The 18,556-nt window shown below is 40.9% G+C and overlaps 1 protein-coding gene across 1 annotated transcript in view; it reads right to left on the bottom strand.

The window, feature by feature from the left end:
* The window catches only part of cfap54 (cilia and flagella associated 54), a 300,159-nt gene that overhangs the window by 155,750 nt on the left and 125,853 nt on the right, over positions 1–18,556 (bottom strand). The window contains exons 31-35 of the mRNA XM_078420057.1: positions 17,797–17,923; positions 13,198–13,288; positions 11,988–12,088; positions 5,012–5,230; positions 2,432–2,577 (exon numbers count right to left, since the gene is read on the bottom strand). Coding sequence (XP_078276183.1) covers positions 2,432–2,577; positions 5,012–5,230; positions 11,988–12,088; positions 13,198–13,288; positions 17,797–17,923 — 684 coding nt within the window. The remainder of the gene's footprint in view (positions 1–2,431; positions 2,578–5,011; positions 5,231–11,987; positions 12,089–13,197; positions 13,289–17,796; positions 17,924–18,556) is intronic.

The following is an 18,556-nucleotide window of genomic DNA, read 5'->3' as shown; positions in this document are numbered from 1 at the left end:
AAGAGTGTTTCTGATACTCTTCTGATACAGTGATTCTGGACAGGTGTTTGGGGATTTTTCTTTATTATAAGAGAATTGTTCTGTCATCAGCTGTGGAGGTCTTCCTAGGCCTGCCAGTCCCTTTGTGATTAGTAAGTTCACCAGTGCTCCCTGTATTCTTAATGATGTATCAAACAGTTGATTTTGGTAAGCCTAAGGTTTGGCTGATGTCTCTAACAGTTTTATTCTTGTTTCTCAGTCTCATAATGGCTTCTTTGACTTTCACTGGCACAACTTTGGTCCTCATCTTGATAAACAGCAATATAAGTTTCCAAAGGTGATGGAAAGACTGGAGGAAAGACTAGGTGCTGAGAGCTCTCTTATACCTGCATTAAGGAGGCATTTAAACACACCTGAGCAATTACAAACACCTGTGAGACCATGTGACCCAAACATTATGGTGCCCTGAAATAAGGGGACGATGTATAAACACAGCTGTAATTTCTACATGGTGAAACCCAAATGTTTCAAAATGGCCTTTAATAAAATTTGACAATGTGCACTTCCCACATGCGATTTTTTTCTATTACAAATCTCAAATTGAGGAGCACAGAGGCAAATAAATAAATGATGGGTCTTTGTCCCAAACATTCTGGAGGGTACTGTATAGATAGAGGTGCGTGTAGATGTGAATGATTTGGATGTAAAGGTAAATGGGTTGGTGAGTAAGTTTGTTCACAACACCAACATTGGAGCAGTTGCGAGCAGTGAGGAGGACTGTCAGAGGACACAGCGGATATATATTTATCCTCCTCCCTACCTTCGTCAATCTCCTTCGAGATAAAATGTAAACATACTGTTAAAAATAACTAGTGATGTATTATTTTCAGTCTCGAAAGCAAGACATCGTGCCTCAGAACACTGGATTTGAGCAGCTGTGCCTGGTAATTCATAAAAATAATTGGAGGGAACAACAGAGCACATTCCAGGTCTCTGAATGTGGAAAAGCCATCTGCTGGAGCAAACAAATCACACACTTCTGTCCAGTTGGAGCTTACAACCCTGAAATGTCCCAGTGTTAGATAAACATTAATTTTCCCCAATGTGAATCACTGCATGGGTTTTCTAATTTACAGATCAGAAGTTGCAGCATTATGCCCACATAATGTTCATGACATGCCCAATTATTGACTTTTGTTTAGAAGACATTTTCATCCTATTTTGGTAACTAATGGTAGATCATCCATCTTACAATAATATCAATCAAATCATTCTATACATTGAGTATTATGTGCAATTCTGGTCACCATAAAATATGAAGGATGTGATTAACTTAGAGATGGTGTTGAAGAGATTCACAAGGATGTTGCCAGGACTGGAAGGCTTGAGTTTTAATGGGAGACTGGACAGGCTGGGAATGTTTTCCCTGAAGCAAGGAGATGACCTTCTAGAAATTTACAAAATTGTGAGGAGTATAGGTAGCGTAGATAGTTAGTCTTTTTCCAAGAATGGAGGAGTCTAAAACTCCATGAATTTCGGAATTCACGTAATTCTTTTTGAGTGTCTGCTGGTAGATACTACAAATAACAGAATATTTATTTTTAAATTTAGGTTTAGTTTAGTTTTGAGATATAGCATGGAAACAGGCCCCTCGGCCCACCGGGTCCACGCCGACCAGCGTTCCCCCAAACATTAACACTATCTTACACACAATGTAAAGGAGGAAGGGGATTTAAGGGTTAAGGTGTACGTGACCAAATGCTACATTAAGATGAACTGTCACTAAATTAGATTGCATTCCTCAGACGCCTGCAAGGCTATCTCTGTGTAGCTGCCAGCTTGTGATTAAGAAAGGGGTGTTGTAAAATTACAGAGGATAGGGAACGGATACTAAGGAAGAGCAGAGAGTGGAACGAGCCCCTTTACAACCACTATAAACTGAGCACCAGGAAGATGTGTTTATGTTAGTAGACTGAACTAATGACCTCGGACATGGTCAGTCGTAGTGGGTGATGATTAATTGAACTCCTATCCTCTTGCAAGACCACCCGTGTGGGGTATCTGGTTCTGTGATCACTTGTAAAACCTATTGTATTTGGTGTATAAATGTGCTGCTGAGATACTCTGTGAGTGGGGTCCTCGAGTGACTAGGTATGCAAACATACTAGTTGTAGCTCTCCCACTCCCGCCGGCGTAATAAAGACTCGAAAGACACTTTATGGTATTGTTGTCTGTCTTAAAGAATCGAACTTTAACAACACTAGGGACAATTTTTACATTTACCAAACCAATTAACCTACAAATCCTCTGTGTTGCAAATTCTTAGTGGCATTATTGAGCAACAAGTACATCTAATGGATTCATAAACACAATTCTGGAACATGTTTGCTGAAAAAAAATCAATCAGGCGTGAAGTATTTAACAAGCTGGCCATTTTGCTTTTGGATACAACCTGATGTTGTTTCTGATGAATCTTCTCTGGCTTTGTCTGTATACATATTAAATTCGAACATAATTTCTGAATCACCATCCTTGGTGTCAACAATTAGAGCCCCAGAATTATGGAGAGTAAAGATATCTGGGTCCAGAAAGGAGTATCTGTGAACAACAAGAAGATAGCAATCTGTTAAATAAACTGCTCTTGTGTTCCTTGAGGATCAAAGATGGAACTATCAAAGGTATTACATCTACAATATGTGCTGCTAAAATTTTGCATTTATAAAATAGTGTGAAAATTTACTTTTGCCAATCAGTAAATCTCTTTTTATGTATGAGATATTATTTGGTCTGTAATATCAATAATAATAAATTAAAATATATATTATGAAAAGAAAACAGCTCCTGGAATTGTAAAGTTAATTATTGAGTGGATGGAGATGTGCAATATTGGCAACAAGGCAACTGTCAGAGCCACACTGAATATGCATCCACAGGGTTTCACAAGCTTATATCTTGAGGGCTCTGTGGCCCTTGCTATTCAAAGGGCCGGATTTAGGATGTCCTTCTGATCCTGACTACATTTCAACCAGTATCAGCATTGCTCAGAAAGAATGCTGCCAGAGACCACAACAATCAGAGAGTGAAATCAATTTCTGAGGACCCGCAAAAGCAACCGTCCAAGGCTACGGCCTCTTCCAGCTCCTGCCGATCTCTCATTTAACATCAATAATGACATATTTGGCTGTTCAATAAACAGTTGCCTTTCTTCTCCTGAAACTGTTGTTCTTGAAGGGCACAGTTTCTTTATAGAACATAGAATGGCACAGAACAGGAACTGGCCCTACTGCCCATGATGCCTGTGCCAACCATGATGCCAATTTAAACTAATCCCTTCTGCCTGCACAAGGTCTACATCCCACTTTACCTTGCCTGTTGACATGCCTTTAAACTTTAAAGTTTAAATTTAAACTTTAAGAAGTTTAAATGCCTCTTCAACTTGTTTATCGTATATGCTTCCACCACCTCCCCTGGCAGCCATTCCAGGCACCCCGTGCAAAACAAATCTGCTTTGCAAACATTCTCCCTCTCACCTTAACGTTATACCCTCTACTATTTGATATTGCCACTGCACTATGTCTATCTCCTCTATGTCTCTCATAATCCATGACACACTGGTCAACTCGAGGAACACCTCCAGCAACAGACTGGTCCCACGAAAATACAGCACAGAATGCCATAGGAGATCCTTTTTCCCAGTGGCTATCAAATTGTACAACTCCTCCCCTTCTGTCATGGGGTAGACTGATTCCCCTTCCCCCTTCCCCCTCCCCTCTCCAATCTTTGCACATCCCAAATCCTGTACTTTCCACTCATCACTTTAATTTCATGTTTCATGTATCTTGTTGTGTTTTGTGACTGTTGGCAGACCAATTTCCCTCCTGGGATAAATAAAGTTCGATCATATCGTATTTCATACACTTTTATCAGGTCATTCTTCAGCCTCTGATGCTCCAGGGAAAACAATCAAAGTTTGTTGAACTCTCCTTTCAGAGAGATTGTTTTTTAATCTCGGCAACATCCTGGTGAGTCTTTGCACCATCTGCAATGACGCCACACCCTTCCTATAATGGGGCGACCAGAACTACTTGCAATATTCCAGTTGTGGCCAAACCAAATTTTTATAAAGCTGCATCATGACTTACTAACTTTTATATTCAACTGATAAAGGCAAATATCCATATGCATTCTTTAACACCCTATGCTATTTCTCCACCCGATATCTCCAACAACCTCGATCCTACAGTATCTTTTGACAACCTCCTCACTACCGACAACGCTTCCAATTTTTACAAAATTTTCATTGCAATTAAATTCTACTTCAGCTAAAAACTAACAGCTGCCAGACCAGGTTGGGTCATGGTGGATTGACTGATACACTGCACTGTTCTGTACAAAATCACAAAATGTTGGAACATTTTCTCATCCTATTCTAGTAATTCTGATTTTATTAAGACTCATTTTATTCTTCCAGAAGAAAGCATCTCTCTTCTGAAATGAGTGCTGCCGAGATAACCTGTTCTTTCTCGGTCACAGGTCCAGAGACCATATTTCCATAACAACGTTGCTTTATTTAATCTGCATGTATCAAATTTACAACTCTACTGCTTGGATCAGCCAGATGTGAGGGAGTAAATGTTATTCACGTTATCATGTATCTGTACACTGTGGATAGCTCGATTGTAATCATATATTGTCTTTCCGCTGATTGGTTAGCACGCAACAAAAGCTTTTCCAATGTGCCGCTTCACATGTGACAATAAATTAAACTAAACTAAATTTTTAAATGCAAAAAACACATGTTCTTGTTCTCTTCAGCAAGATTATCTTTGATGGGAACTTTTGCCCATGATCACTCATTCAATCTCACCGTTGAAGATTCTGTCTGAAGAAGGGTCTCGACCCGAAATGTCACCCATTCTTTCTCTCCCAAGATGCTGCCTGACCCACTGAGTTACTCCAGCATTTTGTATCTATCTTCATCTCACCATTGCCATTACTCATGTGTAGTATTAGGTTATTAAATGCAATGTACCTGCTAATGGTCTTTGAAGTCCAGCCTCCTTCTTCGTAGCACTTCATGAATGCAGTGAAGTGCCTAATTCCCACCAGCTTGTGCATCTGACTATGCCATGGCATTTCATTAATACAAAATTGATGGAATCTTTTGCGTTGTAAGTAATTGTGCACATATGGTCTGAGCTGCGTTCGGAAAATTTCTCTGGCCTTCTTTTCCAATTTTTCCTTGTGTTTCCTAAGTACAGCGTTACAAATTCACATTTCAAAGAAAAATTCACACACCAAAGAAATTTACACCTAAAATAAAAATATATACTCAGCCGCCAAACCTTTTAAGTATTTTTATTTTCAGATATTTTTAAACTTTGGATAATTTGGCATGGTTTCCAAACAGTTATTTTAAAAAAGGATGTAATTCTTCATAATCGTCTCACGTTCTTGCATGACGGAAGCATACAATAATATTTTGAGATAAGAATGCAATTAAATAAAGAAATATTTGAAGTAAGATGAAGCAATGAACATAAAACGTTCCCATTTCCCTGCCGTCTCAACCAGTACTTTTATCCAATAGTGTAGTTTTCATCCTGGTCATTCCGCTAAACAGTCAATGGTGTCATTTAGAAAAAATGTTGATATGTACTTTATTTAAATTAGGCACACAACAGCAAGCTTCCTTTTAACTAAAAAAACTTGAAAAGAATCCAAGAGTAAAGTAATGACAGTCCTTGATTCTTGATGTGTCGAAAGGAACTGCAGATGTTGGTTTATACCGAATTTAAACAAAAAAGTGCTAGAGTAATTCAGCGAGTCCGGCAGCATCTATGGTGGCATTTCGGGTTGAGACCATTCAGACTGGACGTTTCAGGTTAGAAATGTCACCTATCCTTTTCCTCCAGAGATGCTGCCTGACCTGCTGAGTTACTCCAGCACTTTGTGTCTATCCATGATTCCTGATGTTGGCCATGGTCACACAAAGAACAAAAGCAGAATTAATTGATGTAAAGACCACACTCCTTGATTCAGTGCAAGAATCGTTTTAATGAACTTACAAGGCTGTTTAAGAAAATTGCAGTTACACCTTTGCCTGGTTCTCTTATTCTTTCAAGCAGTGATTTGCTGTACTCCCAACCCCAAATCAGTGTTGTTTTATGAGCTGCTGATAAAGCATTCAGCACTAATGCTAAGGAATCGAACTGGGACCAAACCAAATCACTCCCCACCAAAATCAAGAATCTGTCAATTTGAATAATTCAATCATGTGGTTTGTCAAAGATTTTCAAAAATCTTGCAATTTTCATTAAATGCATTTATTTTTCAGCATTCAGCATCGTCGACAATGTCCAGCATTTGTTGCCATTCTAACTCTTCTTGAAAAGATGGCTGAGGGCCTTACGGATGGACAATACATACTGTAGTCATTGTGCAATGGTAGTGGTAGGAATGAATTCATGTCGACTGGATGGTGGATGATGGCGACGCCAATCAAATAAGTAGTTTTAGCCTGGATGGTGTGAAGTTACTTCAGAGCTGCCTGATCTGCACTGAAGCAGGCAAGCGGAGAAGATTTCATCATGCTGCCAAATTGTTCCTTGAAGATGGTGAAAAGGTTTTGGGTACCATGATGTGTGAATACCTATTACCTGACCTCCTCTTACAGCCACAGTATCCACATAAAAAGAGAAAGCACTGGAAATACTTAGAAGGTTAGGCTTTTCCTATGGGAAGAGGAACAGAGCTGTTTCAATCTTAAACGCAAGTTCTGTTACTCTTTCCACAGATCCGCACTGACCTGATGAGTATGTCCAGTATTTTCCACTTTTACTTTTAAATTTCCAGCAACTGCAGGTTTTCTGATTTCACAATATAGTCATACAGTGTGGAATCAGGCCCTTCGGCCCAACTCGCCCACGCCGACCAACATGCCCCATCTACACTAGTCCCACCTGCCTGCATTTGGCTCATAGACCTATCCATATACCAATCCAAATGTTTCTTAAATGTTGTGATTGTACCTGCTTTAACTACCTCTTCTGGTAGTTCATTCCATTTACCTACCACCTTTGTGTAAAAAAAGTTCCCCCTCAGGTTCCTATTAAATCTTTCCCCTCACCTTAAATCTATGTCCTCTTGGTTCTTGATTCCTCTACTCTGAATAAAATACTCTGTTCATTTACTATATCTATTCCTCTCATGATCTCATACACCTCTATAAAATCACCCCCCTCATCCTCCTGTGTTCCAGCCTGCTCACCTTCTCCCCATAGGTCAGGCCCTCAAGTCCTGGCAGCATCCACGTAAATCTTCTCTGTACCCTTTCCAGCTTAAAAAAATATTTCCGATAACAAGATGACCAAAAGTGAATACAATACTCTAAAAGTGACCTCACCAATGTATCTGTAACATGACCTCCAAAATTCTATACCCAAAGCCCTGACTGATGGCCAATGTTCTAAAACCTTTCTTAACCACCCTTTCGACCTGTGATGCCACTTTCAAGGAAGAATGTACCTGTACTCCTAGATTCCTCTGCTCTACAACACTCCCCAGAGCCATAGGTCCTTCCATGTTCGGCTTCCCAAAATACAACACCTTGTACTTCTCCAAATTAAATTCCATCAACCATTCCTCAGCCCACCTGCCCAAATGATCAAAATCCTGCTGCAATTTTTGACAACCATCTTCACTATCTACAATACCTCCCAAATTAGCTCCATCTGCAACTGCAACATCAGCGAACATCTCCACTTCGTTCTCATTTCACCAATGGAATTCAGCTCTTTGGCCCATGTTTGGACTAATGCTATGATGAGGTCTGAAATGGCGAGATCCGGGTGAATCCTGAACTGAAATTCAGTGAGCAGTTTATGGACAAACAAGTGACACTTTACAGCACTATCAACATTATCATTTATTCAGTTACTGATTGAGAGTAGCTTGAGTGGGCAGCAAATGACTGGATTGATTTGTCCATCTAGTCGCTGAATAAAAGGTGTTGCAAGTGGCTGAAGCACTCCTCTTCGATAGTCTAGCTGGGACATTGTCTTTTGCTGTATCCGGTGCCCTGAGCCTTGTCCTCAAATCACGTGGAGTGAATCTAATTAGCTGAATGATGGCTTCTGTGATGGTGACGATCTCAAGAGAGGCCATATCAGATTATCTATGCTGTATTTTTTTGTATGGCATGGTTATGATTGTTGGGCCCTACCACCTACTACCTGGTCTAGCCGAGGTGTGGAGCAAGCAGCCAACTTGGATGCATCACCCATGGTCAGCCATGACTGAGAGGGGCCCAAGAAGAAGACCAACACTGACAATAGGTTTGCACCTGAAGATTCTGAATAGTTTCATATGTGCACAGTTAGCCTGACATCGGAGGTAGGGAAGATGCTGGAGTCGATTATTAAAGAGGTAATAACGGTGCATTTGGATAGTAGTAAAAGGATAAGTCCAAATCAGCATGGATTTATGAAAGGGAAATCATGCTTGACTTATCTTCTGGTATTTTTTGAGGATGTGACAAGTAAAATTGATGAAGGGAAGCCAGTGGATGTGGTGTATCTAGACTTTCAGAAAGCCTTTGATAAGTTCCCACACGGGAGATTGGTGAGCAAAATTAGAGCACATAGTATTGGGGGTAGGGTGTTGTCATGGATAGAGAATTCATTGGCAGACAGGAAGGAAAGAGTAGGAGTAAACGGGTTATTTTCAGAATGGCAGGCAGTGGCGAGTGGAGTGCCACAAAGCTCGGTGTTGGGGCTGCAACTATTTACCATATATATTAATGATTTGGAAGAAGGAATTAGCAGCAAGTTTGCAGATGACACAAAGCTGGGTGGCAGTGTGAACTGCGAAGAGGATGTTAGGAGGTTGCAGGGTGCCCTGGACAGGTTGAGTGAGTGGGCAGATAATGCGTGGCGGATGCAGTATAATGTAGATAAATGTGAGGTTATCCACTTTGGAGGCAAAAACAAGGAAGCAGATTATTATCTCAATGGTGTCAGGTTAGTTAAGGGGGAAGTGCAGCAAGACCTGGGTGTTACTGAAAGTTGGCGTGCAGGTACAGCAGGCAGTAAAAAAAGCTAATGGAATGTTGGCCTTTCAATATAGGAGTAAAGAGGTTCGTCTGCAGTTGTATAGGGCCCTGGTGAGACCACATCTGGAGTATTGTGAACAGTTTTGGTCTCCTAATTTGAGGAAGGACATCCATGTAATTGAGACTATGCAGCGTAAGTTCACGAGATTGATCCCTGGGATGGCGGGACTGTCATATGAGGAAAGATTGAAAAGACTAGGCTTGTATTCACTGGAGTTTAGAACTATGACAGGGGATCTTATAGAGACATACAAAATTATAAAAGGACTGGACAAGCTAGATGCAAGAAAAATGTTCCCAATTTTGGGCGAGTCCAGAACCGAGGGGCCACAGTCTTAGAATAAATGAGAGTCCATTTAAAACTGAGGTGAGAAGGAACTTTTTCACCCAGAGTTGTGAATTTGTTGCTTTCTCTGCCATAGAGGGCAGTGGAGGCCAAATCACTGAATGAATTTAAGAGAGAGATAGAACTCTGGGGCTAGTGGAATCAAGGGATATGGGGAGAAGTTGGGCACAGGTTAGTGATTGTGGATGATCAGCCATGATCACAATGAACACTGGTGCTGGCTCAAAGGGCCGAAGTGCCTCCTCCTGCACCTATTTTCTATGTTTCTATGTTTTCTATGATGGTGGGATACTTGCAACACCTGACAATGTGCAGTATTACCCAGTGATTAGATGGACAAATCGGTCCAGCTTCTTAATGCCCACTCAAACTACCCTCAATCAATAATGATATGACATGATACGATAGAACTTTATTTATCCTAGGAGCAAAATTCATCTGCCAATAATCATAAGACACATAATACATGAAATATGACATTATAGTGACGATTGGAAAGGATTGGGGATGTGCCAAGATAAAGATTGGGAGGGAGGGGTCAGTCTACCACATGACAGAAGGGGGAAGAGTTGTACAATTTGATAGCCACAGGGAAGAAGGATCTCCTGTGGGATCTCCTCTGTGTTGCATCTTTGTGGAACCAGTCTTTTGTTGATGGTACTCCTCAGGTTGACCAGTGTGTCATAGGGTGAACTGTATTGTCCTGGATGCCCTGCAGTTTGAGGAGCATCCTCCCCCCAAGACCACCTCCCATGAATCCCCCAAGACGGAGCCAGCCTTCCTGATGAGTTTGTTAATCCTATTAGCGTTCGCGGCCTTCACCCTGCTGTCCCAGCACACGACACCAAAGACAATGGCACTGATTACCACCAATTGGTAGAACATCTGCAGCATCTCACTGCAGACGTTGAAGGAGTGGGGCCTTCTCAAATTTTAACTTGATAAATGCTGGTTTGAAGAGTGCTGTAAAGTAATATTTGCTGGACCATAACCTGCTGATTGAATTTCACTTTGGGATTCACCAGGATCTCGACAGGGGTGGGACTGCAGAGCTGTGATTTGATCTGCTGGCTGGAAGATCATCTACATCGATTGTGTGCAGTTCTGGCTGCCCTGGAAAAGGGTGGATATCATTAAGCTGGAAAAGGACTCGAGTTATAAGGAGAGGCTGGATAAACTGGTATCTCAAAATGCTGGAGTAACTCAGGTCAGGCAGCATCTCTGGAGAGAAGGGGTTGATCCATTTCTTCTCTCCAGAGATGCTGCCTGACCTGCTGAGTTACTCCAGCATTTTGAGATACCTTCGATTTGTACCAACATCTGCAGTTATTTTCCTACACAACCTGGGTAAGCTGGTACTCTTTCCTCCGAAATACAGGCAGCTGAGGTGTGACCATATAGGTTTATACACAATCATTCTGAATGGGAACAGTATTTTTCCCCCGGGGTAGTAGAGAGCATACTTTTAAGCTGAGAAGGGAAAGTTGTAAAAGAGATCTGAGGGGCAATTTCTTCATGCAGCGTGTGGTCCACATATGAAACAAGCTGCCGGAGGCTGTATAGCTGGGTATAATGGTAATGTTTCAAAGACATTTCAACAGGTACAAGGATAGGAAAGGTTGAGAAGACTATGGATCAATACAGGCAAATGGGATGAGCTTATCTATAAAACCTGTTCAGAATGGACAAGTTGACCTGAAGGATGCTTCCCTGCTACGTGATTATGACCCTATTGTGTTCTCCTTTTGCTGTCCAGTACGCCATGTTGCAGCTTCACTAAGCTGGCAACTCATCATTCTTAGGCAACTCAGCAGGTCAGGCAGCATCTCTAGAGAAAAGGATCCCTATTCCTTTTCTTCAGAGATGGTGCCTGACCCGCTGACAGGGCCGTTTTTACAGCATTATGGGCCCCCGGGCAAAGCAGTGTACTGGGGCCCCTACCGTTACTCTCCCCCACCCCCCCTTTCCCTACCAACCCCCCCCCCTGTCGTGCCGGCGAAAAGCACTTACCGAAAAGCACTTAGCGATGGACTTAGGGTGCTACATTGTTGCAAAAAGCATTTACAGATCGCTGTGAGAAGCACTTAGTGACCGAAAATGTTGCGAAAAAAGCACTCATTGAACCTACATTTTTAAAGTAGTATTTATTTATTGCAAGTCACTTAACATACACAGATCAGCATGGGGCCCCTATGCTCGTGGGCCCCCGTGCAAGTGCCCATCAGGCCAATGCGTTAAGACGGCCCTGCCCGCTGAGTTACTCCAGCATTTTGTGTCTGTCTGGGGTAAAGCAGCACTGCAGTTACTTCCTACGCATCATTTAGAGGTTCTACTTTTGGTATTCCCTACTACATTTTTCACTGAACCTTGACTGAATGAATGAATGAATGAATGAATGAATGAATGAAGAGAGGATGAACATTATTGTTTCTTCCCCATTTACTCTGGAGAATAAACAATAATGAAACCGTTGAAAACCAAAACAAGATTAATATTTTAAAAAGCAATGGAAAAAAAAGAGCAAACCTGATAATGAGAAATTGTAGTTACCTTTGTGCAGCTGGATCTATCTTAAACATTGGATTGTTGAGAAATTCAGTCAGAAGATCTTTCAATTTTACTTTGTCTTTTGGTTTTTTTGTCACAGGTGTCTGAATAATGAAAACAACATATTTTGCAATGTAAATACAAATCTCTGGATGATTTTCTAAGTTAACCCTTAATTCTATAAATATTGTGAAATTAGACAGCATAATTCACCTTGGCATTCATCTTCCATTTCACTGACTCGAACATGCGTTTGTATTTGAAAACCTATATGAAAATCTTAAGTTTTGGAAATAACAACAGCAAAAATATGCAGTAAAAAATTGTTCTGGAATTTACTGGGAATTTTCTTTGCTCAATAGATCGATGGGGGGGGGGGGGTGCGGCACAATGGCACAGAGGTAGAATTGCTGCTTTACATTGCCCAAGACCAAGGTTCCATCTTGATCCGTACATGTCCGATCCCGTACGGTGCTGTCCATACGGAGTTCGTGCGTTCTCCCTGTGACCTCCTGTGGTTTTCTCTGGGTGTTCTGGATCCCTCCCATATGCAGCGCCGGAGACTCAGGTTCGATCCTGACTACGGGTGCTGCACTGTAAGGAGTTTGTACGTTCTCCCCGTGACCTGCGTGGGTTTTCTCCGAGATCTTCGGTTTCCTCCCACACTCCAAAGACGTACAGGTATGTAGGTTAATTGGCTGGGTAAATGTAAAAATTGTCCCTAGTGGGTGTAGGATAGTGTTAATGTACGGGGATCACTGGGCGGCACGGACTTGGAGGGCCGAAAGGGCCTGTTTCCGGCTGTATATATATGATATGATATATATGATATGATATATATGATATGATAATCAGAGGTTTTTTTCTCTCTTGTTTGACCAGATTTCATTGGCCATCATGGCATCACGAGTCAACGTTGTGGAACCTCATGGAAACTCTCTCCTAACTGCACTGTCCTAAATGCACTGTCCTTGCAACTTGACAGACCCAGCGACCACCGTGAAGGAGACAAAATGTGTAGGAAAGAACTCCAGATGCTGGTTTAGTGGCCCAATGGTTTCCCCAAGTTATTCTCTGCATGGTCATAGTTGATTTCAGCTGATATAAAATATTTCCATGTCTCTTGCAAATGTGTCAATAGGAAAAAAAACCCTACCAGATAACATGTAAATGCACCTGGAAACAATCTCCAAATACCCCAGCTTTAACTTACATTGTGATACTCCACCACAACTGCTATGTTCTTCATAGATTTATTTGATTTGCTCTCTGCGTCTTTGATGCCAAGAAGAGTTCTGTTACGCCTGTTTGGTTTAAAGAAAATGTTGGTTTGAATTTTAAGAGTCAAAGCTGAGAATTGATGGACACCCTAACTAACACCCTTGATCTTGTTCTGAGGTCAGGGCTCCAAACAAGGAGAAATCATGGTTCTGATACCACTTAATTCCTCAGAAAATATTTTTTTATTGCGAATTATGAAATAGTTTTTTAAATATTTGCTACTGCTTATCTACCATTATCACTTACATTTAATTTCCTAATCCACTTCAACTATCTTTATTTTATAAAGATTTTAATTTCTACTATTGCACTATAGCTTTCTTCTCTTAAACTGATTGTAAAATTCAAACAAACGCTCATTAATTAGTGATTACAAACAGATCACCGATTAATTCCGTCTAATTATATACAAAGTATATATTTTTTTCTTCTCATTGAATCCACAACACGAGTTCCACAAACCTGTCTTCAATACTATTATTGCGAATTTGATTTGCCATATTTGTAAAAATAAAGTAACCCCATCCTCACCAATAAACTGAACGCTGACAACTTGCATTTTTTTTCCAGATACACTTTATTTACTTGTGCACAAGGACAGCAGCACAATCCCAGTTGCTATCCTACTCTCAAATTCCACATTCAACGGTCAACGTTTTATGCAGATTTTGACCCTTGAAATTATGCGCACATTCCAAGTTTTTCTCATCATTGAGAGCACGTTCTCAAAATACTAACACAAATACAATAACACTAATACAAGTAAAACTACATGCTATTTAATCCTTTATTTAATTTTACTATGGATGACAATCAGAAACCTTGTAGCATGCATCAAGGAATACCTATCAGGAACATTGTGGTGTGTGTCAAGGAATGCTTAAAGGTCGCTGTGCTGTACAGCTATCTTACTGCAGTTTCCAAAATCCGTGGTTACCTCTATTACAAGCCGCCTTTACTTCTAAAATGACTTCCTTTCCAACGAGAGTGATTCCAAGAGACCTCCAGAGTACCCCCAAAAGTAATTCCATTCCTTGGTTTCTTAACTCTACCCAAAGTGATTCTATCTTGATATTTTTTCTGCAAGGATGAGGATGTTTACGAGGATGTTGCCAGGACTAGAGGGTGTGAGCTATAGCGAGAGGTTGAGTAGGCTGGACTCTATTCCTTGGAGCACAGGAGGATGAGGGGTGATCTTATAGAGAGGTGTATAAAATCACAAGAGGAATAGATCGAGTAGATGCACAGAGTCTCTTGCCCAGAGTACGTGAATCGAGGTGAAGGGGAAAAGATTTATTAGGAATCTGAGGGGTAAAACACTTTCACACAAAGAGTGGTGGGTGCATGGAACAAGCTGCCAGAGGAGGTCTTTGAGGCAGGTTTGGAGGGAGGCAGGCAGGCAGGTGGGACTAGAGTAGCTGGGACATGTAGGCTGGTGTGGGCAAGTTGGGCCGAAGAGCCTGTTTCCACGCTGTAACATTCTATGACTCTCAGACAAGGTAAAATCTAATCACGGTCCATACGTGATTCTACATTATTAAGACATATTCCATCCACTGCTCCAATTTCTCAATTGTTCTAAAATACCAAGCATTCTGGAATATTCAATTCCCAGCTTTCATGAACCTCATAGCATTTGGACATACCTATTGAATCTTATTTGTGCTAGTCATACCTCTGTCTTGTTACAAATGTTTCATGCATTCAGGTTTAATTAACTTCATTTAAATTAATCTTAAATTAATTTCAGAATTAATTTATTTAAGGACATTTAATTATAACTTCAAAAAAAACCTCCCTCTTAATCCCATTGCTGCTGCATTCCTGTCATTATATTCCGTTAAACTCCTTCCCACTATACTTATCATTATAGATATTGTGCTGCTAACTATCCCTATTGTTACTCACTCATCCACGACATTTTCACTCAGTCCCAACTAACATGACTTATCATCTAATCAAGTAACCGGTGATGTGACCAACTCACAGTCAATTATCATTAGATACCTGACGCCCAATTTGTTTGGAACCAACATTTCAAGTTAAGTTAAATTCTAACAGTGCAACACTAAACACCATTTTAGAGTGAAATCAGTTTTCTCATCAATTCTCCTGTTAAGAAAGCTAGTGGCATGCTGGCCTTCATAACGAGAGGAATTCAGTATAGAGGATTTCAGTAAAGAGGTTCTTCTGCAGTTGTAAGACCAATTCTGGAGTATTGTGTACAGTTTTGGTCTCCTAATTTGAGGAAGGACACCCTTGTAATGGAGGCAGTGCAGCGTAGGTTCACGAGATTGATCCCTGGGATGGCGGGACTGTCATACGAGGAAAGATTGAAAAGACTAGGCTTGTATTCACTGGAGTTTAGAAGGATGAGAGGGAATCTTATAGAGATATATAAAATTATAAAAGGACTGGACAAGCTAGACGCAGGAATTTTTTCCCCAATGTTGGGGGAGTCCAGAACCAGGGGCCACACTCTTAGAATAAAGGGGAGGCCATTTTACACTGAGGTGAGAAGGACCTTTTTTTCACCCAGAGAGTTGTGAATTTGTGGAATTCTTTGCCGCAGAGGGCCGTGGAGGCCAAATCACTGGATGAATTTAAGAGAGAGTTAGATAGAGCTCTGGGGGCTGGTGGAATCAAGGGATATGGGGAGAAGTTGGACACGGGTTACTGATTGTGGATGATCAACCATGATCACAATGAATGGCGGTGCTGGCTTGAAGGGCCGAATGGCCTCTTCCTGCACCTATTTTCTATCTTTCTATATTTCATCATTTTACTGGTGTTTGCACTCTGTTGAAACTTCAGCCAGTTATAGCTGCAATGGGCATATAAATTGTGTGGATGGTAGACTATGGCTGGGAAAACGAGGATCATTGCAGACCTATTGGAAGAGCTGTGCATTTGGAGAGATCAAAAGGGGATTGAAAATCAGAACTGGGTGAGAGTATGGGGGATGGGAAGAGGTAGACATCAGACAATGAGTAGAGTAGTTAGATAGCAGGAGAACAGAATAGATGGCAGAGATTTCAGGATAGGGGAGAGTGAATCAGTGATCCAGATTGGGGAAGCTGGAAATGTGAGAAAAAAATAAAGGGGAAAGAATCAGAGATCTGGGGGACTGGTGAGAAATCTGAGGGGAGTGGCTATAAGGGGTTTGTGGAAAATTGATAAGGGAAGTCCAGAAGAAATTGAAGAGCAGATGGAGAATTGTACGGGAGTATTCGCAGTTTGGGAAACAGGTTTCCCCACGATTTATTCACAAAATGCTGGAGTAACTCAGCAGGTCAGGCAGCATCTCGGGAGAGAAGGAATGGGTGATGTTTCAGGTCGAGACCCTTCTTCAGACGATTTTTTCAGACCCTTCTTCAGACATATCAGGTTTCCCCACGATATGCCCGTTGGACTTCGAGGAAACACTGATGTTCTGCCTGATTGTTGGAACAGCCTCCTTTCACCTTCATTACTTTCTAGTGATTGTAATTATATATAGAACTTCTAAAATGAAAGCAGGGGCCTTCTTAATGAGTTTCAATGCTCAACCAACCTCCTGAGAGCAGATTTATTGCTCTTCACCCTTCTCACCTCCTTTAAATCAAAAGGTAATGGCTTCGTGACAGGATAGAACGTAGATTTAAGTTTTTAATATTCAATGAGTTTGACTCAAACCCATATTGTTTTGATAGTGAAAAATTACTTCCCTGATTCATTGGTAATAAATATGCATTTTGTAACAGAAAGCTGTTTACAAAATGGAAAATACTGTTACATAGTAATTGTGTTATTCTTTATTTCTGAAAAAATAATTGTACAAGCAAAAATACTCAACAGATTCAGTCAAAAGTAATTGAGCCAGGTACTGAGTTTTGAAGAAAGGTCAATGATCTGAATCATTGATTCTGCTTCAACTTCCTGGCCTTGCAATATCTGAGGATCTGTCCTGGATCCAGCACATTCATGCAATCATAAAGATAGCCCATCAATGCCGCTACTTCCTTAGAAGATTGAAGAGATTTGGTATGTTAACGAATACTCTTTAACTTCTACTGGTGTAGAGTAGAGAGTATATAGACTGGGTGTGTCATGGTTCGGTTACTCGAATGCCCATAGATGAAGAAGAAAGTGCAAAAAGTGTTGAACACTGCCCAGTCTACCATGGGTCCTGACCTCCCCACCATTGAAGGAATCTATCGGAGTCGTCACCTTAAAAAAGAAGCCAGCATCATCAGAGTTCCACATCACCCTGGCCACACTCTCATTTCACTTCTGCCATCGGGAAGAAGATATAGGAGCCTGAAAACTGTAATGTAGATTTGGGGGCATTGTTTTTCTATTTGGACTATTATTGTTTGTTATTTACGGTGTTAAGTTGCTGCAAGTAAGAATTTCATAGTTCCATTTTGGGACATCTGAAAATAAAACACTCTTGACTCATGTTTCATTCTCCATGGATGCTTGCCTGGCGTATTGAATAACTCCAACATTTTCTGTTTTTAGTGTTTGTTCTAAATGACAATGTACTTACCTTTTTAAATACGCTACAATTTCACTTGCCCATCTGGAAACTGGTTTAAAATTCTCTTCTCGTACCAATCTCTGCATTAGCAGAACAAAGAACTCCAGGAATCGATCTTGACCTTTCAAACTCATTACTGTAACGATGGCATAATATAGATTTTTTAACATGAGAACATTTCAGTCAGCTGTATTTCTAACACAAATATTTTGCCGATTCAGCCGATGTGGCCCACAGTTGTAGCAGAAAACGTGCAGCAACTTACAATCGGTGTACAATTAGTAACATTTATGAGGGTATACCTTTGCTGCATTCAGGAATATTACTAGAAAGGGGCGAGAGCTGCAGTCCATCTGGTGGACTACCACCATTGTCCCAACTAGAGACAGATCAACTGAATCATCCTACCACAACCAGAGAGCAGTGCTGAACTACTACCTACCTCTTTGGTGACACTCGGACTATCCTTGATCGGACTTTGCTCGCTTTACCTCGCACTAAACGTTACTCCCTTATCATGTATGGCTCGATTATAATCATGTATGGCAGGAAGTTTAGGATTGTGAGAAACAGAGGAAACTTGGGCTACAAATCTATAGATTGCTTGTAGTGATGACAAAGGTAGAAATGGTAGCGAAGGCGACATTTGGTATGTGTGCTTTCATAGTCGAGGCTTTCAATATAAGAGCAGGAATGTTATTTTGCCTCTTTACAAAGCTTTGTTTACACCACACCTGGTTTGTTGTGTCCGTTTCGAGTCACTACACGA

Source organism: Rhinoraja longicauda, chromosome 23 (assembly GCF_053455715.1).
Source record: "Rhinoraja longicauda isolate Sanriku21f chromosome 23, sRhiLon1.1, whole genome shotgun sequence".
Classification (NCBI taxonomy): Eukaryota; Metazoa; Chordata; class Chondrichthyes; order Rajiformes; family Arhynchobatidae; genus Rhinoraja; species Rhinoraja longicauda.
The sequence above is the reverse complement of the archived record's forward strand: the minus strand, read 5'-3'. Positions and strand labels throughout refer to the sequence as shown.